Source organism: Nyctereutes procyonoides, unplaced genomic scaffold (assembly GCF_905146905.1).
Source record: "Nyctereutes procyonoides isolate TBG_1078 unplaced genomic scaffold, NYPRO_anot_genome, whole genome shotgun sequence".
NCBI lineage: Eukaryota > Metazoa > Chordata > Mammalia > Carnivora > Canidae > Nyctereutes > Nyctereutes procyonoides.
The window spans coordinates 18,809,507-18,837,123 of NW_026575047.1; the positions used below are offsets into that span (position 1 = coordinate 18,809,507).

The 27,617-nt window shown below is 38.3% G+C and overlaps 1 protein-coding gene across 2 annotated transcripts in view; it reads right to left on the minus strand.

Moving 5' to 3' along the window:
• RFC1 (replication factor C subunit 1) overlaps positions 1–26,361 on the minus strand; it is a 74,063-nt gene extending 47,702 nt beyond the window's left edge. For both annotated transcript variants that reach the window (XM_055326132.1, XM_055326131.1), the window contains exons 1-4: positions 26,251–26,361; positions 11,742–11,870; positions 3,775–3,850; positions 1,886–2,008 (exon numbers count right to left, since the gene is read on the minus strand). In XM_055326132.1, coding sequence (XP_055182107.1) covers positions 1,886–2,008; positions 3,775–3,850; positions 11,742–11,870; positions 26,251–26,253 — 331 coding nt within the window. In that variant the 5' untranslated portion in view covers positions 26,254–26,361. The remainder of the gene's footprint in view (positions 1–1,885; positions 2,009–3,774; positions 3,851–11,741; positions 11,871–26,250) is intronic.
• Between the last annotated feature and the right edge of the window lie 1,256 nt (positions 26,362–27,617).

Consider the following 27,617-nt stretch of genomic DNA (forward strand, 5'->3'; position numbering starts at 1 on the left):
CCACAACTCTCTTCAAAAACTTCAGGAGCGCCTGGGTGGTTCAACTGGTTAAGGATCTGCCTTCAGCTTAGGTCATGATCCTAAGACCCCAAGATCAAGCCCCACATGGGGCTCCCTGCTCAGCAGGAAGTCTGCTTCTCCCTCTCCCTCTACCCTTTCTCCCTTGCACATTCTTTCTCTCTCAAATAAATAAATAAAACTTTAATAGTTCCCTTTCCCGTGCTATGTTAAGTCAATTCATCTGCCTAGCTTTCAAGGTCTTCCCTCATCCTACCTCCCACCACTCCTTGTCATGTGGGCAAGCAGTCTCCTTCTGTGTCCTATGAACACACCAATACCTGTACTGGATGCTGTGCCTTAAATAATCCCATCTGCCTAAACGGACATGTTCTTTCCTCCATCATCTGCTCATCCTTCAACTGCCAGATCAAATCCTACCCTTTAAGCACTCGGCCTGACTACTGCTTATTGCTGCCTCAAGAGACTCCTAGAGTACTTGGGAGTTATATCCCCAGCACCTAGTAACTGGGTTGTAAAAATGACTCAATAAATGTTTGTTGAATATAAGTTGTACTATGCTATGCCAAAAATAATTATGTGGCTTTTACCCTATCTCTTCAAACCAGGTGTATTCACTTCAATAGCAATAAAAATAACAGAGTGCTAAAAATAATGGTTTCAGAGGTTTTCTTCAATATGAACAAATCAGTAACCTATGAAATGCTTTCACGGCCCCTTCAAGCATTTCTGTATAGGAACCAATTCAAAGGGTTGAAGATTAATACATTTACATTTTTATTCCTGTTATTGTCTGCCCTAGTAGTTAATAATGTCAGAATCAAAAGGACTTTACAATGAACACATCTGAGTTTTTCCTCAGATGACAATTCAGAGTTCCTTACCAAATGACACGATCATTTATATATTTTACCATTTGAAGATTAGTGTACATTTATGACTTTTGCTTTTTGACCATTCAAAACAGATCGAACAAATAAATTTAAGTACAAAAGCAATTATCTTTTAAAAAGTCAATGCTAAAATCTAGGGTCACAAGGGAATACAAAGAATTCAGGTCACATCTGCACTGTATTTTTTTAAAAGATTTATTTATTTATTTGAGAAAGGGAGAGAAGGAGAGGGAGAGAACACACACGAGCTGGGGAAGGGGCAGAGGAATAAGGAAACTCCCTGGTGAGTGCAGAGCCAGATGCAGGGCTCAATCCCAGGACTCTGTGATCATGACCTGAGCCAAAGTCAGATGCTTAACTGACTAAGCCACCCAGGCACCCCATGCTAAATTAAAAACCACAAATATGAATACCATTATATACTTAGATTATGACTTTAGAATGCAAGATAAAATACTAACGTAAAAAAGAAGTTTTAAAACACACCAATAATATTTTAATATATGATTAAAGATAGAACTTCCAACTTATTCGATATAGAACACCTAGGGGTGCCTGGGTGGCTCAGTCGGTTAAGTAGCTGACTCTTGGTTTTGAATTGGGTCATGATTATAGGGTCCTGGAATCAGGCCCACATCAGGCTATGTGCTCAGTGGGGAGTCTGCTTGGAGATTCTCTTCTCCCTCAGCCTCTCTCCTACTCACACTCACATGTGCTAAAACAAATAGATAAATATTTTTTTAAAAAAGAACACCTAAAAGAATTCCAAGGCCAACTGCCCTGAAATTGCCCCACAGAAAATGCCAAGGATAATGACTATAGACTTCTTCTGATAAATATAAACCAACAAAGCAAAAAAGGCAACAGAAATTCTATTCAAAGTGAAGGAGGTACACCCAGACACCAATGAGAAGCTCAAGAACATAACACATGCTACTCTTCTTCTAAAACAATAAACATATTCAGTACCTTACCTGTTTCTGAAATATATGTAACAGGATCCTGGCGTAGAATTTTACCAGGTTTAGAGGCCAATGGCAATTTTTCTGGTTGCTTTTTGGCATTTTTAATCTGCACTGTCTCCTCTGATTCTGAATCTGTACATGAAAGGAAAATCAAACAAAACTCTCAACAATAAAATACAGTGCGTTTTTACAGTGACTGTTAACCAATTCTTCAAGGCCCATTTGAGGTAAAACTCTTATCGTGCGTTCTCACAGGTTACTCCTACCAGTATTAAGTCTTTGTCTTTGTTTTGTGTTACTGTAACAAATCACCACAAATTTAGTGGCTTAAAACAACATAAATGTATTATTGTACAGATCTGAAGGTTAAAAATCCCATATGGGTCTCATTGGGCTAATATTAAAGTGTCAGCAGGGCTATGATCCTTTCCTGGTTACTCTAGAGAAAAATTCATTTCCTTGTCGTTTCCAGTTTCTAATGATTGCTAACATTCCTTAGTTTATGGCTCCCTTCCTCCATCTTCAAAGCCAGCAACATCAGGCAAAATCATTCTCATGCTGCCATCTCTCTGGTTCTCTTTCTTCCACAGTTAATCTCTCTCTTGTGTTCTCTGTTCTTTTCCTTGTGAATACAAGGGGCCCACCACCAAAGAATCCAGGACAATCTCCCTATTTTAAGGTCATCTGATTATCAACCTCAATGCCACCTACAACTTTAATTTCTCTTTTGTCATGTAACCGAACCGAACCTATTCACAAGTTCTAGGAATTAGGACATGGACATCTCTGGGAGCCACTAGTCTATCTACCACAACCTAATCACCCAAGACACTTAAATACAAACCAAGACAAAGCAATACAAAAATAGAAGTTTCATAAACTTTAGTATCCTTCCTTTTCCTCTGCCATGCATCAATCCTGTTTCATACAATCCTAAACTGCATCAAACAATTAAATTTCCAGTTTCCCAAAAGACAAACTCCCAGGGAATGAGGATGTGTATTTATTTCAAATTCCTTACAGTATACAGCAGTTAAAAACTCACAATAAACATTCAAATATTTTTAGGATGGAGTCAGAATCTTTGCTATCACAGTCAAATCCTAACAATCTATAAATGCTTCCTTAGGTTACCTTTTTAAGAATTCACACCAGATGAGTCTTCTCCACAAAAGCAAAACCTAAAACTTTCTGAGTTTCACCATTATTTTAACCTATCATAAAAGACATCCATAAAAATACACATTCTCCATTTTAAAAGTATATTCAAATATTTTATATGGTGCTTTTCCATTTTAAATGCAACAAAAAAGGACTAGATTAAAAGCACAAAAATTAAATTTTAAGATCTTTGTTTTTAAAGCAATATTCTAAGGCACTATTTTCCAAATTCAGTTTCTAAGCTCAGTCACAATAGTAGTATGAATATTTTAAAAAATGGGGATCCCTGGGTGGCTCAGCCATTTAGCACCTGCCTTCAGCCCAAGGCGTGATCCTGAAGTCCTGGGATGGAGTCCCACAGCAGGCTCCCTGCATGGAGCCTGCTTCTCCCTCTACCTGTGCCTCTGCACCACCCCCCTCTGTGCCTCTGATGAATAAATAAAATCTTTAAAAAAAAATCTTTTTTTAATAACTATGCCATATTCAAAGTAAGTCTAAGACATACTATATATACTATATACCCCCCTGAACATATTTAATACATTAACGTATTTCAGCTCTGATAAGTTCTGATATTAAAACTATTAGAACTTTTTTTGAGCATAGAGCCCTCCCCTCACAGGACCTATTATAACATCAGAGAGAGCTGTGTGTCTCAGAACATCAGTTTGGAAAACACTGTTCTATGGGATATAAAATTCTTTTAAAACTTTAAAGCTCCTCAGAAGAAATATTACCTGAATCATAGATGATCCTCTTTTTCTTGTTTGGTTGCTTCTGTTTAGAGTCATCTTCTTTACAAGAACTATTTACCTATAAACAGTACAGTATGATTAGAATACAAAAAAAGTCCATATAACTTAGTTTTTTTCTCTTTAAACTTGAGCTCGGTAATTTTGCCCTCATGGAGAATTTTTTGCTTGTCATAATGGAAGAGGGGGTGGTTACTGACATCTAATGGGTAGCTGGTAGACCAGGGATGTTTCTAAACATCCTACAATGCCTAAGACAGTCCTCCACAACAAAGAATTATACAGCCTAAAATGTCATTAATGCCCTAATTAGACTGAAGAATAAGCCTGATCCACTATCAAAAAGAGAAAAGATAACAAATGCTGGCATGGATGTGGAGAAAAAGGAACACTTCTGCACTGCTGATAGGACTATAAAGTGGAACAGCCACTAGAGAAAACAGTCTGGAGGGTCTTAAGAAAAAAAAATGTTTTAAGATTTTATTTATTTATTCATGAGAGACACAGAGAGAGAGGCAGAGACAGGCAGACAAAGAAGCAGATTCGCCGTGGGGAATCCAAGATCATGCCCTGAACCGAAGGCTCAATCACTGAGCCCCCCAGGCACCCCTCAAAAAAAAAAAATTTTTTTTTTTAACTACCATATGACCCACCAGTCTACTTCTGGAAATATATCCAAAGGAAACAAAAACACTAACTCAAAAAGATATCTGCACCAACCCCACCCCCCACCCCATGTTCACAGAATCACTTATAATAGCCAAGACATGGAAACAAATCTAAGTGACCATCAAAGTAGGAAAGGATAAAGTTGTGACACGCATTAAAAAAAAAAAAAAAAAAAAGAGGAAATCCTACCACTTATAACAACATGGATGAACCTTGAAGGCATTATGCTAAGTGAAATAAGTCAGACAGGGAAAGACAAACACTATATGATCTCACCAATTTGTAGACTCTAAAACAAAAAACAACCAAACTCATAGAAAAAGAGATTAGACTTACAGTTACCAGAGGCAGGGAGTGAGGGGAGGTACAACTAAAGGAAAGTAGACAAAAGGTTTAAACTTTAACCTATAAGTACTAGGGATGTAATATACAACATGATGACTATAGTTAACACTGCTATTTGATACACAGGAAACTTATTAAGAGGGTAGATTTGAAAGTTCTTATTAAAGAAGAAATTTTTTTTTCTTCTGTGTTTATATGAGATAATGGATGTTAACTAAATCCACTGTGATAATCATTTCACAATATATGTAAATCAAACCATCATGCTATATAACCAAACTTATATAGCTATATATGTCAATTATTTCTTAATAAAACTGAAAACAAAAGAATCCAGACAATAATTTTAACAGATGGGAAAGAAAGAATTGCAGAAAAAGCCACCCTACTGGCTCTCCTGGTTCACAGGACTTCAGATTCACACTTAAACTATACCATCAGCTATCATAAGCCTCCAGCTTGCCAACTGTAGGTCTAGGGACTTGTCGGTCTCCGTAATTATGTGTATGAAATCTTTAAAATGAATCTCTTTCTAGATTCTACTTCTCTAGAGAATCCTAGTACAGATTTTGCTACCATGAAATGGAGTGGTGCAGTACCTAAAATATGGAAGTGGCTTTGGAACTGGGTTATGGTGAAGGCTGGAAAAGTTTTGATGTGCATGCTTAAAAAAGCCTAGGACTTCTAATTCACGAAGGCAATGCAGAAAGACCTTGAACTCACCTCCACAGGACACACCAAATCTATACCTATTTATAGAGCAATTCCTCCTGAAGAACTGGGGGCTGACTGAACAGCTTCTGCACTACAAAAGATAGAGAGACCACATAGAGAATAGCAAGAGAAACAGAGACATGGTTAACGAAAGGAACCCCCACCCCTGTCACTGCAAACCGCATTAGGGAAGGATAGTACTGAGGGACCATAAGTAGATTTGTCTTCCCTGGAGCAGAGAAAAAAGGTCATGGTTTAAAAGAGTAACTAGATTATAAAAATATCCAGCCCTAGGATTCCACCAAATGGTGGGGGAGCTGCTGGAACTCTGCAGGTTGGTGGGCCAAGGTAAACCCCTTGAAGGGGCCACGGTTTACATTCTCTCTGCACCCTGATAGCATGGACAGGAGTAGGGTGCTGGTGCCCTTGGTGACCTATCACCTCAGTATCCCCCAGGCCCCATCCCACACCAGCCCCAGACACTACCCCCATGTGACCCTAGTGCAACACACACCACAACATCCCTGGTTAGCTCCCCTCTATAATGCTAATTGTCTCGCCAAGGTGACACAAGTGCAAGGCACCTCAGAACACTCCAGGGCCATACCCCTTTGGCTCCAGATAACTCCAGACAATTTTGGCTCCATTTCAGCTTCAACTGTCCTACCAGGGCACCGTGTGCACAGAGAGCCCCAGAACCACCCAGCTTGTATGTACTTCAGCCTCAGCAGTCCTGCTATGCAGAGAGCCCTAGGATCACCCTGCCCACATCCACTTCATCTCAGGCCATCCCACCAGTGAACCCCAGCAAAAAGTGCCCCAGGACCACTAGCTACAAGATCAGCTAGCCAGCCAAAGTCACGGGTGACTGCTTTGTATCTAAGGTTCTGTTTGGAATAAGAATATGCAGGGTTGCAGGAATCCCTGAGTGGCTCAGTGGTTTGGCGCCTGCCTTCAGCCCAGGGCATGGTCCTGGGGTCCTGGGATCAAGTCCCACATTGGGCTTCCTGCATGGAGCCTGCTTCTCCCTCTACCTGTGTCTCTGCCTCGCTCTGTGTCTCTCATGAATAAATGTATAAAATCCTTAAAAAAAAAAAAAAAAAAGACCCCAAGTAGCCAAAGCAATCTTGAAAAAGAACAAAACTGGAGGTATTACAATCCCAGATTTCAACATATACTATAAAGCTGCAGCAATCAAAGCAGTATGATACTGGCACGAACTAGACACTTAGATCAATGGAACAGAAGAGAGTGTCCAGAAATAAACCCATACTTATACACTGAATTAATCTACAACAAAGGAGGCAAAAATATACAATGGGAAAAAGTCTCTTCAACAAATGGTGGTGGGAAAACTGGACAGCTACATGCAAAAGAATGAAACTGGACCACAGTCTTACACCATAAATAAACTCAAAATAGATGAAAGAACTTATGTTAAGAACTGAAACCATAAAACTTCTTAAAGAAAATACAGGCAGTAATAATCTCTTTGATATCAGCCTTTTAGGAAATTTTTCCTAGATGCCTCCTTCAGCAAAGGAAACAAAAGCAAAAATAAGATTATTGAAACTACACCAAAATAAAGGCTTTTGCATGGCAAAGGAAACCATAAATGGTTCCTTCATAAAATGAAGAGGCAACCTACTGAATGGAAGAAGATATTTGCAAATGATATATCCAATAAGGGGCTAATATCCGAAGTATATAAAGAACTTTTACAACTCAACACCACAGAAACTCAAATAATCTAATTAAGAAAATGGGCAGAGGGATCCCTGGGTGGCGCAGCGGTTTGGCGCCTGCCTTTGGCCCAGGGCATGATCCTGGAGACCCGGGATCGAATCCCACATCGGGCTCCCGGTGCATGGAGCCTGCTTCTCTCTCTGCCTGTGTCTCTGCCTCTCTCTCTCTCTCTCTCTCTCTCTGTGACTATCATAAATAAATAAAAAAAAAAAAAAAAAAGAAAATGGGCAGAGAACCCAAAAACACATTCAGATGGCCAACAGACACATGAAAAGGTGCTCAACATCACTAATCATTAGGTCAAATAAAAAACACTATGAGATATTACACTATTACCTGTTAAAATGGCTAGACTCGAAAAGACAGGGTCGGTGAGTATGTGGAGGAAAAAAAAAAGGCTCATGTAATGTTGGTGGGAATGCAAACTAGTACAGCCACTGTGGAAAACAATGTGGAGGCTCCTCAAAACACTAAAAATAGAAAGGCATACAATCTGGTAATTCCACAAGTATTTACCCAAAAAAATCTCAAACCACTAATTCAAAAAGATATATACACCCCTACATTTACTGCATTATTTACAATAGCCAAGATATGAAAACAACTTAAGGGATCCCTGGGCGGCGCAGCGGTTTGGCGCCTGCCTTTGGCCCAGGGCGCGATCCTGGAGACCCGGGATCGAATCCCACGTCGGGCTCCCGGTGCATGGAGCCTGCTTCTCCCTCTGCCTGTGTCTCTGCCTCTCTCTCTCTCTCTCTCTGTGTGTGTGACTATCATAAATAAATAAAAATTAAAAAAATCTTTAAAAAAAAAATTTAAATGTCCATCAACATATAAAGATTTGAGATACACACATACATATACACACCCACACACACTATTACTCATCCATAAAAAGAATGAGATCTTGCCATTTGTAAAAACTAGAAAGTATTACACTAAGTCAGACAACAAAAGACAAGTACCATGTGATTTCACTTATAAATATAATCTAAAAAAAAAAAAAATGAACAAAGCAAAGACTGATCCATAAATACAGAGAACTAACTGGTGGTTGCCAGACGGAAGGGGGTTGGGGACATGGGCAAATAAGGGTGGAGGGAAGTACAGATACAGGCTTCCAATTATAAAATGAATCAGGCATGAGGATGAAACATACAGCATAAGGAATACAGTCAATGATATTCTAATAATGTTGTATAGTTATGGATGGCAGATACACTTGTGAGCATAGTAAACACAGAGTTGTTGAATCATAATGTTGTACACCTGAAACTAATGTAACATTGTCAACTATATAGTTCAATAAGCAAAATAAATACATTAAAAAAAAAAATTTTGTAAAATGTAGGCTTCTGTGAAGGGACTGTTAGTAGTAATACAGATGTTAAATGCAACTCCAGCAAAGTCTTAGGGAGAAAAGAGCTATAGTGAAAGTTTCTATCACCTTGAGAATATACATATCATAAATAGAATGTTTAAAATATGAACATGAAAGACCATTCTGGTAAGGATTCAGAAAGAAATGAAGAACATATTGTTGGAAATTGGAGAAAAAGAAAAAGACAATCCTTGTTATAAAATGGCAAAGAACTGGCTAAATTGTGTTTTAGTGCTTTGTGAAAGACAGAACTTGTGAATAATGAAATTGAATATTTAGCTGAGAACATTTCTAAGTAAAGTGTTAGAAGGTACAGGCTGTTGGAAGGTCCTCTACAGGAAAATCTAAGAGGAGAGAAATGAACTGAGTTGTTAAACAAAAAGAACCAAGACTTAAAGATTTGGAAAATACTCAATCTGTCTATATTGCAAAAAATGAGAATGAATCGTCTAAAGAGAATACTGAAAGTGTGGCTAGACTATCACTCAATAAAGAGATGGTGGAATTACACAAGCAGAAACACTGCTAGTTCAAAATGAAAGAGAAAAAAATGAAGGAAAAGCTGTCAGACTTCTTGATTCTACAGGACAGGACAATAGGCTACTCAACTGCAAACCTGCACTATTCTCCAAGAAAAGGAGATGAGACCATAAAGGTGATTCAGAGATCATCAGGGCTGTCTTATTTCTTTTTTCAACAGATCAGACTCCATCAAGAAGCCTTGGGAATTTCTAGTGGATCCAGAAGGCAGGGCATCGAGCTAAAGATTTTCTCAAGCTTTAAGATCTACTAGAATTTGCCCTGTGAGGTTTTTGGACTTCCTTGGAACCCATCATCCCTTTCTTCCTTGTGATCTCTTCCTTTTGAAATGAGAATGTCTATTCTGTGCCTGTCCCACCACTCTATTTTGGAAACACATATTGTCCGGTTTCAGAGGTTCACAGGTGAAGAAAAATTTTGCCTCAGGATGAATCATATCTGGAGTCTCACCCGTATCTGATTTTTTTCCCCATATCTGATTTAAATGATATTTAGATAAGATTTTGGACTTTAGAGTTGATGTTACAGTGAGTTCCAACCTTTATGAGAAGCACATGAATTTGGGGAGCCATTTGGCAAAATGTTTGGAATAAATGCTTGTATTCCTCCAAAGTCATATGCTGAGTCTCTATACCCCCATTGTGGCTGTATCTGGAGATGGAGTTTCTAAGGAAGCAATTAAGGTTAAATGAGGTCATAGGGATGGAACTCTGCTATAAGCTTACTACTCTTAGAAGAGATACTAGAGAGCTCACTCACATACATATATGTACACACACTCACTAGCTCTCTCCCTGTCTCAACCTCTCCCACCATGTGCTCACACCAGGAAAAGGTTATGTGAGGACATGGCAAGAAGGTAGCCATCTACAATCCAGAAAAAGAGCTCTTGCCAGGAACCGAACTAGCTAAAACCTTAATCATAATCCTGTCTCCAGAACTGCAATAAAACAAATTTCTATTGTTTAAACCATCCAATCTATTATATTTTTGTTACAGTGGCTGAAACTGATTAATACTTGAGCCACAGACTCAAGAGAAAAGGAATTTAACAGATTTAACAGAGACCAATCCTCATATGTTAATATTAACAAACAAAAGTTTAAAGTAGCAATTATAGGGGTGCCTGGGTGACTCAGTCAGCTGAGCATCTGCCTTTGATCACGATCCCAGGGTCCTAGAATGGAGCCCCACATCAAGCTCCCCTCAAGGAGTCTGCTTCTCCCTCATCTCCCTGCTTGTGCTCTATCTCTCTCTCTCAAATAAAAGTAAATAAAACCTTTAAAAATAAAGTAGCTATTTTAACTACATTCAAGAACATAAAGCAGAAAAATTAAAACTATGAAAAGGAAACTAATTAAAATTCTAGAATTGCAAAACACAATATTCACAATAAAATATTCACCACATATGTTTAATAGCATATTAGAGAGGAAGGAGCTTAAAGACAAGCTTAAAGACGAGAAATTATACAATCTGAAATACAAAGAAAGGAAGGATAAAAATGAACAAGCTTTGATGAGCTACGAGACAATATCAAAATTCTAATATGTGTATAACTGGAATCCCAGAAGAGGAGAAAGAGAATGAGACAAATATATTTGAAGAAGTAATGGCAAAGAGTTCCCAAATTTGGTGAGATTTATAAATTTATAGATTGAAGAAGCTCAGAAACCATAAACAGAACACACACACACACACAAAAACTATACCCAGGCACACCACAGTCAAAGCTAAAAACCACACATAAAAATCCTAAAGGAAAACAGTATCAATCCAAAATTCTGTAACCAGCAAAAATATCTTTCAAGAATGAAGATAATTAAATAGAAGGTTCCAGAATTTGTTACCAAAATCTTACACTACAAGAAATGATAAAGAAAATTCTTCAGGTTTAAAGACATAGAAATTCAGAAATTCTTATCTTCAATAAGAAATGAAAAGCACCAGAAATGGCAAATATGTGGGTGAACATAAAAGATCAACTTTTTCCTTTTAATTTCTTTAAAATATGTGTTTAGAGCAAAAAGTATTACACTGAATGTGGAGTATTAACATAGGTAGATATAATACATATGACAACTAAAACATAAAAGATAAAGTGGTGATAAACAGACCTGTAGAGTTGCAAAATTCTTATATTTTACTCGAAGTGGAATAATATGAACTCAGACACACTACTATAGCCTTTGCCTGCTTTCTATGGCGACACTGTACCTTAACTTTTCTGAGGCCCAAAGAAGACAGAGAAAAGAATAAAGCTTTCCTCCAAAGCCTTCCTTCACCATTAGTCCAACACCTTTCACTTGGGGCTCACATCTCTACAAGCAAACTCTGGTCATAAAATGCAAAATTTTAACAACTAAAAAGGGTTCCACCTCTATTTCAGAAAAACAAGCAATGAATGCAGTCAGCTACATTAATTAGAAATACACTTACCTTCTTCTGCTGCAAAATGAGTTGAAATCTATTTTATTTTAGGCTCCCACTACATCAAGTCTAGGAACTGAATTTATTTAACTTTTTATACAATTCAACATTTATCTGGAAAACTGACCTTAATTTCCTTTATTCCTTTCTTTGATTTTAAAGTTTCTTCAGCAGACTTTGTTTTCTCATTCTTCTTTACTGTTTCGGTTACAGGTTTCTTTCCACTTGGTATAACCCCAAAGAATTTCCGAATATCCTAAAAGCAAAAAAGGACATGCATAAACAAATACTAACTGCACAAAATTTGAATTCCAACTACAAAATGGGACAGCTCTACACACACACACACTGGTTTACCTTCAATTTCTTCATAATGAGATAGTTCCAGGTGTGCAACAGCATTCTTTTCACATGCAAAAGTTAACTGATAAAATTACCTGAGTTAAAAATAATTTGCCTAATGAAAAATATGTTAACTTACAGAATTTGGCCAAAAACAGAACAAAAATGAGCAAGTGAAATATTTCTTAACAACAGCACAATTACTAAAGAGACAAGTAACAAGTATTTATTGTTCATACATACATATACTCATCCCACCAATCCAGGCCCAGTGAGGGAGAAGACAAATGTTGAAGAGTATAATCCTTGCCCATGGGATTTATATTCCCAGTATAACTTCATTATTATTCTTTCAAATTCTCAACCTTGATCATTTAAGACCTTAATAACTAAAAGCCTTACAAATTATTTTTTATATTTTCAAATTCTGAAAAAATATTTTCTTTAAATTTTTTAAATTTTTATTTATTTATGATAGTCATGGAGAGAGAGAGAGAGAGAGAGAGAGAGAGAGAGGCAGAGACATAGGCAGAGGGAGAAGCAGGCTCCATGCACCAGGAGCCCGATGTGGGATTCGATCCCGGGTCTCCAGGATCGCGCCCTGGGCCAAAGGCAGGCGCCAAACCGCTGCGCCACCCAGGGATCCCTGAAAAAATATTTTGATGCTTATTACAATATTCTAATTGCTCTATCCCCTTGTGTTATACTGAATTAAAATTAATCATAATGAAATTTACAATGTAATTTACAATTTAAATCACTTTTATCTTTTGCATACATATCCTTCCCTACTTGTTTAGATTTTAGCTTTGAAGAAAGTGTAGTGCAGAGAACAAGAATAGACCTTAGAATCAAAAAGCCTAGGTTTGAATATCTGCTGTAGTGCTTTTTATGTGTGACATTGGGCAGGTTACCTGAATCTGTTTTCCCATCAGTAAAATGGAACTAATACTGCCTACACTTTATGAGAATTAATTACTTTTTGTTCAGCAAAAAGCTGCCCTTCTCCTCATTTATGAACTATTATCCTTTCACATCACAGACACATCTCTATTTACAACTACCTCTGCTCCCAGGTAAGGGTATAAGGAACACAAAAAAATGAGATCCAAATAAGGATCTGAATTCCTAAGAACTGGGTTCAAGAGCCAGGTGTTGTCCTCATTCTATCCTTAATGATTACACTCCTGAGTTTTCAATCCTTTTTACCTTTTTCAACCTCTCTCTTTATTATAGTGAGGAAAATGACTGTTAAAAGTACTTTGTGAAGCAGGAACCTGGATGGCTCAGTGGTTAAGCATCTGCCTTTGCCAGGTTGTGATGCTGGGATCGAGTTCCACATCAGGGCTCCCATGGGGAGCCTGCTTCTCCCTCTGCCCATGTTTCTGCCTCTCTTTCTGTATCTCTCATGAATAAATACATTAAATATTTTAAAAAAAAAGGCACTTTGTGAAGTATAAGAAAGTTAACAATTATTTCCTAAATCCTGGCAATAAACATCATACTCTTAACATGTCAAAAATCCCAAGTGTGTAATGCACACACAAACACAAATAGCCGTGTGTCTAAGAAAATAAAGCAAATAAATGAGGTACACAGACACCTTAATTTTTTTTTAAGATTATAGACTTTCCTGGTTTTATGTGCTTTTGTAAATTTCTTAATTCACAAAAGTCACAAACCCATCCTAATAAAATCTAAGTCTAAAAAATACTATTTATGAAATGGATACCTCAGCTATGAAAAACTAAGACATTTGTGTCAGGCGCTAAAGAAAGATGGACAATAAAGAAAGCCACAGTCTTCCGTATAACTTGCAAAAAACTGGGTTTGAGGTTGACAACCACTTACTTTATTGTTTCTGGAGGAAATGAAAGTTTCACATTGGAGTTTCACTTTTAAAATTACCAAATGGTTCTTCATTCAAATGGTGGTAACTGCAAGCACACCATGGAAATGCTTGCACCATGCACCATGCACATGCACCATGGAAATACCAAAACTGAGTATTAATAATGAGGTTACAGTCAGTGCTGGGTTTTTTTTTTGTTTTGTTTTGTTTTTGTTTTTTTATTTGCTTATGATAGTCAGAGAGAGAGAGAGAGAGAGAGGCGCAGAGACACAGGCAGAGGGAGAAGCAGGCTCCATGCACCGGGAGCCCGACGTGGGATTCGATCCCGGGTCTCCAGGATCGCGCCCTGGGCCAAAGGCAGGCGCCAAACCGCTGCGCCACCCAGGGATCCCCCAGTGCTGGTTTTCAATCTGTATTAGGACTACAAATGCTTAAAACCACAAAGACAAAGAAAACAAAACATAACTTAAGAAATGGAATTGTTGGTTATATTGAGACTGTCTGATTTCTGTCTGTTCCATACTCCTTAGCATTGTTAAAATCTTCCTTCCCAAGTAATCCCTTCTATTCATATCTCCTTTCTCTTCCTTTCCTTTATCTTTCTTTAAAGATTAATTTGAGAGAGAGAGACATGGGAGGAGAGAGGAGGAGTCCTAAGCAGACTCCACACTGAGCTAAGCCCACTGCCCCATGCGGTGCTCAATCTCACCACCCTGAACCTGAGCCAAACCAAGAATCAGATGCTTAACCCACTGCACCACCCCAACATCTCCCTCCTTTCCTTTATTCTACTCTACTCTCTCACTCCCCGCACCCTTATACTCTGACACCAACAGAGCAGTTAAAGAAATTACAACATGATCTAACTCAATATACACTGAAAATCTAAACTCTTGGAAAAGAATTTTCATCAGAATGAAAGCCAACAGACTCTACCTTTTAAGGATTATCTCCAACATGAGCAACCATCATGTATGTAAATATCTAAAGGTCACTAATTTGGCTTCAATTCAGAATGACTTCACCTTCCTCCTCAACACTCTCTGTCTAGCATTCCCAGTTTTCATGATTTTATGAAATGATGAACATCTCTAATGGTTAATCATGTTCCCAAACAATAGATCTAAACAGCACTTTTCCCTTCAAAGAATAATTTTTGTTGAGTCTATGAGTAAAAAAAGAAACAGATTTTTAAATTTACTTTTAAAATCTTGGCAAAGGGAAAGACTAAGCAGAGCATCAAGGCTAAAAACCATCCATAAAGAAAGATCTGACTCCATAAAAATAAAAGATCCCATAAGCAAAAGTTAAAATACAAACAACTAACTTCAAAATATCTACAATATTTATTATATATAAAGGTTCCTACAAATCAATAAAAGATAGCTGAGTAGAAAAAACAAAAGGCAACTAAAGCATATTATATAAAAGATCCAAATAACCAACAAACAATATGAGATGTTCAATTTCAAAAATAACAGATAAACTGAAGCTGGATTATTTTTCTCTAAATGTTAAAATATTGATAATGCCCAGATTTGTCAAAGATATGGAAAAACAGATGCTCACACACTATACTGCTATAAAAGTAAAAACTAGTATAATGGAAGACAAAAACTGTTCCACAGGACAATCAGCAACACTCATCAAAATTGTAAATGTATATACCCACTGTCCCAGGAATTCCACCTCTAAAAGAAATGATAATAGAAAATAATATTATTTTTATTTGGGGAAATAAAAAAAAAGTAGTAATTATTTCTTATTTTATTCAACAGTTATTAGTTGAACAAGAAAGTCAGTTCAAATGAGGCAAAAGTTTAGGCAAAAATCACAAAGTTAAAACAAATTTTAGCACAAACAGCTAATAAGTTTTTCATGTTTTTACTTATAGCTACTGGACATATATCTTTTGATGACTCTGAAGTATACAGGGGCAAACAACATCTCCATCTTACAGATGAATAAAATTAAGTCGAATGCAAGCTTTGTCAGTTTTGCCATTTACTACTACAGGTCACTTGAGATGAATTACTTCTCTGCTCTTTAGTTTCCTCTGATACCACATGCCTCATAAAATTCCTGTGGGGATTAAGATGGTACACCAAAACCTCCACTATGGAACCTGGTAGTCTGACTCCAAATCTCTTTCATAGTTTTCCACTTGACCATGACTGTCCCTTCAGAGTTTCCCTATAATTCTAAGATCTATGCAAAGGTAGCCATATCCTACAACTAGCAGTATGGTCTTTCCCTTCTCATTCCTGATACATTTGTGTGCTTACAGGCAGGACTCAGAACACAAACAGGAAAATGCCTTCATGCAGCTACCTAAGAGATAAATATATAAAGAATTAGATAAAAAAACTGCTAAGATAGATCTTATCACTAAAGTGGACCGGGAGCACTAACACAAATAGCCTTTGGGACAGCTTCCAACAAAAGCAACATCTAAACTGAGTCCTAAAATGATTAGGAGGAGATTTTTTCTTTTTTTTTTTTAACATAACCTCTAGCTCCAACATGGGACACAAGCTCACAACCCAAAGACCGAGAGTCACAAGCTCCACTGACTGGGCCACCACCTGCCCCAGTAGGACATACTTTTGATCGTCATAGAAATCTGAGCTTGAAGGCAGGGCTGTAAGTTCCACATAGCAGGCTTGTTTATCTTACCACTCTATCTCAAGTACAGGGACAGCACCCTGTAGATGCTTAATTAATACTGGTTCAATGCAAGGAGCACCTGGCTGGTTCAGCTAGTGAAGCATGCAGCTCTTGATCTTGAGGTTTGAGTTTGAGCTCCACGTTGGGTGTGGAGATTACTTAAAAATAAAACCTTAAAAAAAAAAAAAGTCAGTTGGACACATGAGTATTTATTTCTAAGGTCACTGACCTTCACACCTGGGCTCCAAAAGAGGTTCTTCATTACCTAAAATGAAACTCATGGTAGATTTGTTTTTAAAAGATTAAGTATTAAAATAATATTTAACTGAAATTAATTTTGTGCTATGAATTTACCTTACTGCTTTTGGCTTTAAGAAATTTTAAGTGGATTTTTTTAAAGTGGATATTAAATTAACACCTATTGTATATTATTTCTTAAGTACATTATTAAAGTTGACATTCCAGGGTCACCTGGCTGGCTGTTGGTGAAGCATGGGACTCGATCTCAGTGTTGTGAGTTCAAGCCCCCGCTGGGTACAGATATTACTTAAAAAAATAAAATATTTTTAAAAAGTAAAATAACATGACTTCTATAATTGACCCTTGCAATATGGTATTCTCTTGTCACATTATAATACTGTGGCTACTTAAAAGAAAAAATTGCTTCCACTTTTAGTACAATATTTCCTGTTTTTAACCAAACGAATTGCCTTTTATTTATTTTTTTTAAAGATTTTATTTATTTATTCATGATAGACATAAAAAAGGGGGGGGCAGAGACACAGGCAGAGGGAGAAGCAGGCTCCATGCCGGGAGCCCGACACCGGACTCGATCCCAGGACTCCAGGATCATGCCCCGGGGCCAAAGGCAGGCGCTAAACCGCTGAGCCACCCAGGGATCCCCACAAATTGGCTTTTAGAAATTTACATATATATCTACGTATAACTGATGTTAATGATACAGCCAAGTCTAGCACTGGACTCAAGAAATTCTCTGAGGAAGATACCAGTGAGTAAACGTGTGGTCTGAAAAATTTTTAAATAATAATAGGTTATAACCAGAAAGAATTTTAAGAACCTGCATCAACTAACTTACTTGCTTGCTTCCTTCCTTCCTTCAACATTCACTGAGAGTCTTCTATGAGCCAAGAACTATTTTTTTAAGATTTTATTTATTTATTCACGAGAGACAGAGAGACAGAGACACAGGTAGAGGGAGAAGCAGGTTCTCCGTGGGGAGCCGGATGTGGGACTCGACCCCAGAACTCCAGGATCACGCCCTGAGCCAAAGGCAGACACCAAACCGCTCAGCCACCCAGGCGTCGCAAGCCACGAACTATTCTTGGTGTTTGGAATAAAACAGACAAAAGTGTCTGTTCTTGTGGAACTTCATTCTATTCTCTGCTCTTGGTCTTTCTGTCTTCAGGGAAAAAAAGCAGAACACAGGAAATACCAGACAAAATAAAGCACAGCAAAGGAACAGAAATGGAAAATGTATGATTAAGGGAAATATCTACCTCTCCTCCTTACCTTGGAATCTACTCAGTCTACTACCTGAGACGTTGCTTCCAAGACAGTGAAGAAACCCATTTCTATTCTTAGTTGTGGTGAGGAAGATGTGTAAAATTCTGAAGCCACAGTATGTATATCATATGGGCCTTAGACTACTCTTTCTTTTTTTTTTTTAATTTTTTTTATTTATTTATGATAGTGAGAGAGAGAGAGAGAGAGAGAGAGAGAGAGGCAGAGACACAGGCAGAGGGATAAGCAGGCTCCATGCACTGGGAGCCCAACGTGGGATTCGATCCCGGGTCTCCAGGATCGCGCCCTGGGCCAAAGGCAGGCGCTAAACCGCTGCGCCACCCAGGGATCCCTTAGACTACTCTTTCAATGAAACAGTGTATCACAGAAAGTTTTCAAGTATACCTGATCCAAAAATACTAACAAACACTAGCAAAATTAAACAGAAAATGGAAATTAATTAATGCAGATTTTTTTAAAAATAAGTTCTTCAAATCTGCATAATTGAGATAATTGAAACATTTAAAACTCTTTATGCCTGATATAATGGTTTATTTCAACATTTTGACATTTTCACCAAGGTTATTGTAGTCTGATTATGGTTTTTATTCATTCAGAAATCAACTTCTTACAATTGATTTCTAATCTAAAAAATTAAATTTAATCTACTTGAATATTACAAATATGTTCAAATCAGAAAGACCTACCAACCTAAATGTCCACTGACAAATGAATACACAAAGATGTGGTGTGTACATACACACACACGAATATTACTCGGTCATGAAAAAGCATGAGATCTTACCATTTGTGACCACATGGATAGACCTGGAGAGTATTATGCTAAGTGAAATATGTCAGACAAAAAAACAAATGCCATATGATTTCATTTATATGTAGAATATATAAAACAAACAAAAACCACAGAAAAGACCATACATACAGAGAACCGGTGGTTGCCAGAAGGGAGAGGGTTGAAGGGATAGGCAAAGAGAGTGAAGGGGCGTGGGAGATACAGGCTTCCAAATATAGAATTAGTAAGTCACAGAGACGAAAAGTACAGCATAGAGAATATAGTCAATGGTATTGTAACAGTGTTTTACAGTGACACACAATAGCTACTACATTCAAAAAAAATAGCTACTACATTCATGAGCACAGCATAAACTATAGAATTGTCAATTCACTATGTTGTACATCTGAAATGAATGTAACATTGTCAACTATACTTCAATTTAAAAAATACGTAATTTTAAAAAAAGAAAGAAAATAGACCTATCAAATAATAAATACTGTATTTCTCTAGGCTATATTATTCATTGTCATTAAATGTTCAATACATTAACTATAAAGTAGAAAGGACTAGAGAAGAGGTTTCCATACCAGTAAATTTTATTCTGGTTGACTTCTCTTCTATTGGAAACATAAAGTTTATTTATACTTCTTCATTCACCAAATACTTATTGAAAATGTACCACGTGCCAGGCACTGTATAGCAGTTCTCCATCCTTATGGCCCCTATCCTTGCAGAACTTATATGCTAGTATAAGAAGCTGTCAATAACAGGTTGACTATTAATATCCAAAATGTGTGCCAAGACAACACTAAACATACCAGGCTTTGTTTATGCTTTTGTAGATCTGACAAAAGCTATGAATATTTTCCACAAAACACTATATTACAAATACATATTAGGCCTTTATATTCCTGGCACAGAGATCCTAAAACCCTTGGACTTAACTGACAGGAGTATCCTGCTATTTACAATCAGCCCTTTGGATCACATCTAAGTTTATGCTAATGAGGCAACTCAGGATGGGGACTGGTCACTAGAAAGGCCAAGGATGGGAACTCTCCGCCCCACTCCTAGGGTTATAGGGAGAAGAGGAAGGTCAAGATTGAGTTATAAAAACTCTCAATAAAAATAATAATAATAATAATAATAATAAAAATATAAAAAAACTCTCAATCAAGCAACGTTTGATGTTTGAAGAGCATCTGGGTTGGTGGACATATCAAGCTGCTGAGAGGGTGGTGTACCCAGAGATGGCCTGATGTTCTGTATATCCCCCAATCTCCCATATCTTACACTGTGGATCTTTGCCTACCGTTTGACTGTTTCTAAGTTGTACCCTTATGATAAACTAGTAAATATAAGTAAAGTGCTTCCCCAAGTTCTGTGAGCCATTCTAGCAAATTATCAAACCCGAGAAGGTCTTGAATAACTAATTTAGAGGCAGAAGTACAGGTGTCTCACGACTCTCAATTGACTTCTGAAGTGGAAGCAGTCAATGGGATTGAGCCCCTTAACCGGTGCAATCTGCACTAACTACGAAAAATGTCCAAATTGAACCGAACTGTAGGACACCCAGCTGGTGTCAAGAGAACTAGAGAACTAATTGGTGTCAGAAAACACCCCACACACAAAACTTCATGTAACCTAAAATGCAGAGTTGGGGTGCCTGGGTGGCTCAGTCAGTTGAGCAGCCGACTCTTGATTTCAGCTCAGGTCATTATCTCAAGATTCTGGGATCAAGCCCCACATCCAGCTTCACACTCAGCAGGAAGTCTGCTTCAGGATTCTCTCTTCCTCTGTCCCTCCACTTGCCTGCTCTCACTCTGCCTGCACACTCTCTCTCTCTCTCAATAAATAATCTTAAAAAAAAAAAAAAAGAGGTGAGGTTTTCCCATGAAACCTATTAATGGTTCCCCATGAACTCGAAATTTAAAAGTTCTGATCCACCTACACTGTGTAAGCTAACTCACATCCATCTCAACATCATCTCTAAATCTTGTGTCTCCACTCCTCCTCTAAGCTCCGTAGCCAATAGTCTGCCAGAAACATCTCTGTCCAAATGCCCCAAAGATGCCTCCAATTCATATTGTCCAAAAGTAAGCTCATATTCCTCTGCGACTTCTCTTTTATTCCTCACCTCAACGCATATCACCATCATTTGCCCAAACCAGAAAAATGGGCACTGTTTTTCCTCCTCAATCTGACTCTACCTATTCAACCCACCTAACCTATCTCCCAAATACTGCTGTCCTCTTCCCTCTATTTTTATTGCCAATGCCCAGATTCAAAGCTTCATTTATTTACTTATTTAATAAACTCTCAAATAGACTTGCTCTGACAGGCAATAATTTAAGCACTTCAAAAAATTAACTTATTCAATCCTCATAACCACCCTATGAAGTTTTTTAACTTCAATTAATAGATGAAAAAAATTGAGAATGCCAACAAGATGTTCCATAGTAAAAGTTTTGAAATTCAAGATGCTTAAATGTAAGCAAAAAAAGGTTTCTTGCATTTTCTACTTTAAGGTGTAACAAACAATTCTACAACTCTATTAGAAGCATCTTCTAGCAAGCAGCCAAATGCAATTTTAATATGCAGAAGTCAAGACAAAGTACCCAACTTTGCCAAAAAAAAAAAAAAATCCTGTGTGTTTAGCCCTTTACCTGTACCAAGCAGTTTCCAATTTGGTTGATTATAAATCTATTAGTAGAGTTAGAGATGAAGAAAAAATTCTTCTTGCAATAAACACTCCTAAACCCACAAAGTTAGCTTTCATAATGACCGTTAGCTTTCAAAGGTCAAAGTACAAAAGCTGCTATATATTTACTTTGACGTATAACCAAAAAACTCTAATTACTTATTTCCACTGCTGATGAGCTCAACCAATAAACAAGTCATATTTGTCTATCAAAAATGCAAAAAGAAAGTAAATTATGTCACTCTGTTCACTTTTCTTTGAAGGGTACAGGGTTTTATACAAATAAGTACTACAGTGCTCTGTAGAGTAATTGCCAAATATTGTATCTTGGCTTTACTTCTCTACTCTAAAAGTAACAAAGAAATATAAATATTTGATTAACCCCACCAAATCCACAAACAGAAACTGATTACCATCATCAAATTCACAAGCTCTATCCAAATGTAAGAATCTTTCATCCTGAAAAACACTGAAAGACAAAATTTTATATCTAATATACCCAGTGATTTAACTGGTAGCAGCACAATAGAAACAAATTATGAAATAAACTTAAAGTATTTAAAACTACATTAAGGCCTTTGAAAGCAAAAAGTTGTTGGAATGCTTTCCCCTGAGATCAGGAAAAAGACACAATCACTCCCAATACTTCTATTCAATCCTGTGGAAGTTCCAGCAAAAGCATTTAGGCAAAAAAAAAAAAAAAAAAAAAAGAGAGAGAGAGAGAGATAAAAGGCACCTAGATTAGACAGGATGAAGCAAAACTATCTCTATTTACAGATGAAATGATCTTACATAGAAAAAATTCCTACAGAAAAAACTATTAGAACTACTAAATGAGGTCAGCAATGTTGCAGAATACAAGATCAATATACAAAAGTATATTGTATTTCTATACTCTTGGAATGAACAATCCAAAACTGAAATTAAGAAAACTATTTCAGGGACACCTAGGTGATTCAGTGGTTGAGCATCTTGCCTTTGGCTCAGAGCATGATCCCGAAGTCCCAGGATTGAGTCTTAAATTGGGCTTCCTGCAGGGAGCCTATTTCTCCCTCTACCTATGTCTCTGCCTCTCTTTGTCTCTGAGTAAATAAATAAAATCTTAAAAAAAAAAAAAAAAAAGAAAGAAAGAAAAGAAAACTATTTCATTTACAATATCATCAAAAAGAAAAAAGTACTTGGAAAAAATAAAAGTGTAAAGCCCATACCCTGAAAACTATAAAACACTGTTTAAAGAAATTGAAGAGCTAAACAAATGGAAAGATAGTCCATGTTCATAGATCAGAAGACCTTCTACTGTTGAGATGGCAATATTTCCCAAAATGATCTACAGGATTCAACATAATCACTAATAAAATCCCAGCTGGCTTCTTTAACAATTGTAAAATTCATGGAATCAACAGCCCCCGACCAGAACACAAAACAATCTTGAAAAATAACAAAGTTGAAAGACTAATAATACTTCCTGATTTCAAAACTTACCCCGGGGGGGGCGGGGGGACTTACCACAAGGTGGGGTGGGGAACTTACCACAAAACTACAGTAATAAATACAATGCATTACTGGCATTAAGATAGATACATAGGGGTAATAGAACAGAGAATCCAGAAAAGAACCCTCACACTTACAGTCAATTGATCTTTGACAAGGGAGACAAGATAATTCAATGAGAAAGAACAGTCTACAACTGGTGCCAGAACAATTGAACATACACATGCAAAAGAATAAATTTGAACTTCTACTTCACATCCCATACAAAAATCAACTCAAAATGTTTCAAAATTAAATGTAAGAAGTAAAACTCTTAGAAGACACGCATAAATCTTCATGACCTTGGATTAGGCAATGGTTTCTTAGATATAACACCAAAAGCTCTGAGGAAGTGATGACTGAGGCTTGAATCATGAGAAAAAGGCAGATATACAAGGAAGAATCTCAACAAGGAGAAGAAACAGCAAGAAAAAAAAGATGGGACAGAACAGCATAAGATACTCAAAAGACAGATAAGAGAGGCAGGGAGGGGCCTTACAGGGCAACTACCAGTATATATGGCAAAATCTACATTATAATAGTGACAGCACACTCCAGTGAGAGCACTCACATAGTAAACTACAATATGAAAGGTATCCCCTAGAATAGGGGATGAAGAAGCTCAAATGTATTTAGATTTGACAGCTTCTTCAAACAGGCTATCCTCTAGGTCTCATGTGTGTTTAATTCAATCTTATGCATATTTTCAATGAATTATACCAGCCAATGAATTATATATGCTGACTTCTTTAAAATGGCAGCTCAGGTTTTATTCACATTTTGAGTAAATAATTAAATTCTCATAGCAATCCAAATTGTTTACATGGCTTTTCTCTTTTCATTTTTAATTTTGTTACAATTCCTTTAATAGACATTATGTTTACATTGTTCAAAATTCAAGAGTAAAAAGTCTCCCTCCCATCCCGCCTCTCAAGACACATATTTCCCACCTTTGGAGGCAACAAATGCTATCAGTTAGTTCCCTGTGTAACCTTCCAGTCTTCAAGCAAATGTGTATATATTTTCTCTTTCTCTACACAAAGTGACACATACATTACTTACTGTCCTACACCTTCATTTTTCACTGAATTATCCTGATAATTGTTTTTATATCAGAGTATAAAGTTTTCTTTCTTAATGCTCACAGAATATTCCATTTTGTGGATACAGTATTTTATTCCTTTATTAATAACTTAAAGAAAAAAAAATGTAGCTCCCAAGGCAAAAGTCGTTAACATCTACGGAAGGGCTCAGAAGATTTGCAAATCCTCTTAAATGCTGTAATATGCTCATATGTATTTCTGTGGGCAGAAAATTTGCATGCCACTCATCACATTATCACATAACTGTAACCCAAAGAACTACTGTTCTACAATAACATGTACACAGATGTTCAATAAACCTATGCTAAACAGAATTTTAGTCTGAGGTTTTGCTAGAGATAGAAGGACCAACTTAAATACCAATATAACCAAAAATTCCTATCTATGTTATAAAACCTTTCCCCTTTAACAAACAGCAAAACTCCTTCTGACTCCAACTTCTTTTCCAAGAAGGGCTTTATTTTTCACCTGTATTGTGAACAAGAGTACTAAGAACCAAAATTTAAAGTATCTGAATGATCAAAAGTTGACTATACAAGACACTGTTCGCCAAAACTGACAGCAGAGGCATCTTTGATGCCCCTTCAACAGTGTAACATTCCAGAGTCCTTCCTAAGAAAATTAGATCACTGGTAGTCACATAATAGCAGAATACCTCCACATACCGGGTTCCACAATAGAAGCTTTAGCTTTGTTATTCTGTTTAATCCTCAAGATAATCACTTAAGGCAGCTATATTTTGCCCCTTTTAACAGTTAAGGAAAACACAGGCTTTAAAAAGGTTTAAGTTAAGCTATTTACTTAAATAAAGCCCACAATCACATAACTAGTAAATGGTAGAGCAAGACTAAATCATCACCTCACTCTTACCTTCCAGTCTCCAAATCCCATCAACTTTCCACAATACCATAGTGCCTTAAGTCCAAAAAGTAATATTGATAATCATTTTAGGGAGGCAGGATAATACAGTGGTCAGAATTCTAATCCAACCATTTATTAGTTGTATGACAAACTGTTTAAACTCTAAAAGCCTCCTTTACCACCTGTACAACTAGACTCCCGTGAGGTTTAAATGAGAAAAGGTTTATAAAACCAATAGCTCCCATACTGGCATTTGATACGAAGTGGCTAGTATGTCATCCTTTGAGGAAAAAAAAAACACAAAGGGCTGCAAGGCTTCCCAATTTGGCATAAAAATTTTCCCTCCAGAATGCTGGCCTTGTGACAAATAAGCTACAAAATAGTTGAAAAAAATTATGTCTGATTACGAAGTAGATTCTAGCTTCACAGGACATCATGAATTGTCCTTCAAATACAGTATTTCAAACACAGGCCTCTCTATCTATGAAGGTCTGTTTTGATGGCTGCATCATCATTTCTCTCTCAATTTACATGCTTTATGCAGAGTCACACAGAGGTGGGGGTTTCTTTTTAAGATTATTTTTAACACCAGGTGATAAGCGATGACAGCTGTCAAACATATTACATCTGCGGGGTTTGGGGTTTTTTTTTTTTTTTTTTGGTTTTTTTTTTCCTAGTAAGCCGTGTTATCCCATTAACTTCTTTGAACTTCTTTAAAAAAAAAATAAAGCATCCTCCCTACACCTTCGGTCTCGAAACGGCTGTGTGATGAGCTTTTCATGGCGCTATTAATGACGAAAGTTGAAGGCCTAAGACAACTTACTCCTAAGAAAGGAAAAGTTTGTTACGTTTTTCTCCGCTTTGAACCAAAGCTTGAAATCAATGCTTTAGGGCAGGACGCACACAGAGGTTTGGGGCAACGCCAAACAGGAAAACAACTTTATCGCTGAGCCCCCAAATCACCTCTTTTACTCCCTTCCTTCCTCCCTTCCCCCAAGAATGAAGAAAAAAAAATGAAAGTGCTGCGCAGCACCACAAGCCCTGCGCGCAGCCTGGCGCCCAGCGCTGTAACCCCGCGGCCCCCGGAAAGCTTGCGCCCAGCGCCCCCTCTGTGGCCCCCTCTGCGGCCCCTCCGTGCCCTCGCTCCCTCCGCAGCCCCGCACCGCCATCCTCCCCCACCCTCCGTACCAAAACCGCCCGGTCCACACCCGGCCTGCCAACTCCCCGAGCCCCCGAGCCGCACAGCCTCCCCCCGGGGCTCACCATCGCAGCCCACGGACTAAGGCGCGAGCCGGCGGGCCTGTCGGCTGGGGAATCCGTTACCGGGACTCGGGATCCATTCGCGCCAACAACTTCTCCCGCGAAGTGGAAAGAGGCGCGGGGCGGGGGGGGGGGTGTTCTCGGCGCCCGGTGATGACGTCAGAAGGCGCGCAGCTCCGCTCCAGCCCGGGCGGGAGGCGGGAGGCGGGAGGCGGGAGGTGCGACGTCGGCCCAGGTGACGCCCCGCAGGCCCCGCAGGCCGCTGCCATCGCGAGGAGCCGCGGGAGCGGGGCCCGCGCGCACGTTTGCGTTGGGGGCTTTTGCCGGGGGCGCTCGAGGTTGAGCCCCGAGGGCGGGCGGAGCGCGTTTCCCCGCGCGACACGTGCGGAGGGTGCCTTGCCCTGCGCCCCACTTGCAAGTGTTTTGACCCCCCCCCCGCGGTGGAAATACGCGCTTCACGTGGAGGTCTCGACGTACTACGTTTCTTTTTTTTTCTCCGCACATTATATTTAAATATCTCTTGTTTAACAAGAGTTTCTCCAAAGAGGAGTTACCCTCATTTTTTTTTTTTTAATTAATGAGAGAGGCAGAGGGAGAAGCAGGCTCCATGCAAGGGGCCTGATGTGGGACTCGATCCTCCGTCTCCAGGGTCACGCCCTGAGCCAAAGGCAGACAGACGCACAACCACTGAGCCACCCAGGCTTTTTTTTTTTTTTTTTTTTTTTTTTTTAATGTTTGACCCACCGAAATGTTGTTTTGTTTTGTTTTGTTTTGTTTTTGCCTACTAAGTGGAGAGCCACAGTTTGAAAACCAGCGGTTTGGCGCCTGCCTTTGGCCCAGGGCGCGATCCTGGAGACCCGGGATCGAGTCCCACGTCGGGCTCCCGGTGCATGGAGCCTGCTTCTCCCTCTGCCTGTGTCTCTGCCTCTCTCTCTCTCACTGTGTGCCTATCATAAATAAATAAAAAAAGAAAAGAAAACCAAGCTAAAAGACAATTTTATGTTGTGTAATTGCAGACCAGGAAAGACTTTGGTGAAATCATCTCATCATCAACACCCACTCCGTTTTATAAGTGAAGAATGGGAGGCCCCAACAAGCTAAGGGGTCCAGGCAGGGAGTCTGGGCTTCTCCATTCCCACACCTGCACTAAGTTCCTCAGAGCAGTGGGGTGGGTGAAGTCAAGTCATAAGCAAGGTGTATCACGATAAGAAAAACAATGATCCCAAAAGTTTGGGGTAAACAGGTTCCATGTTAATAGATAAGCTACGAGCTGTGGAAGAGAATGATACACCTGCGTACAATTTTAAGAGAAAACGGGAGACCCTACGGAGTTTAGTGGGGGAAAAGTGCTGTCTCTGGCTTTGGTCCGA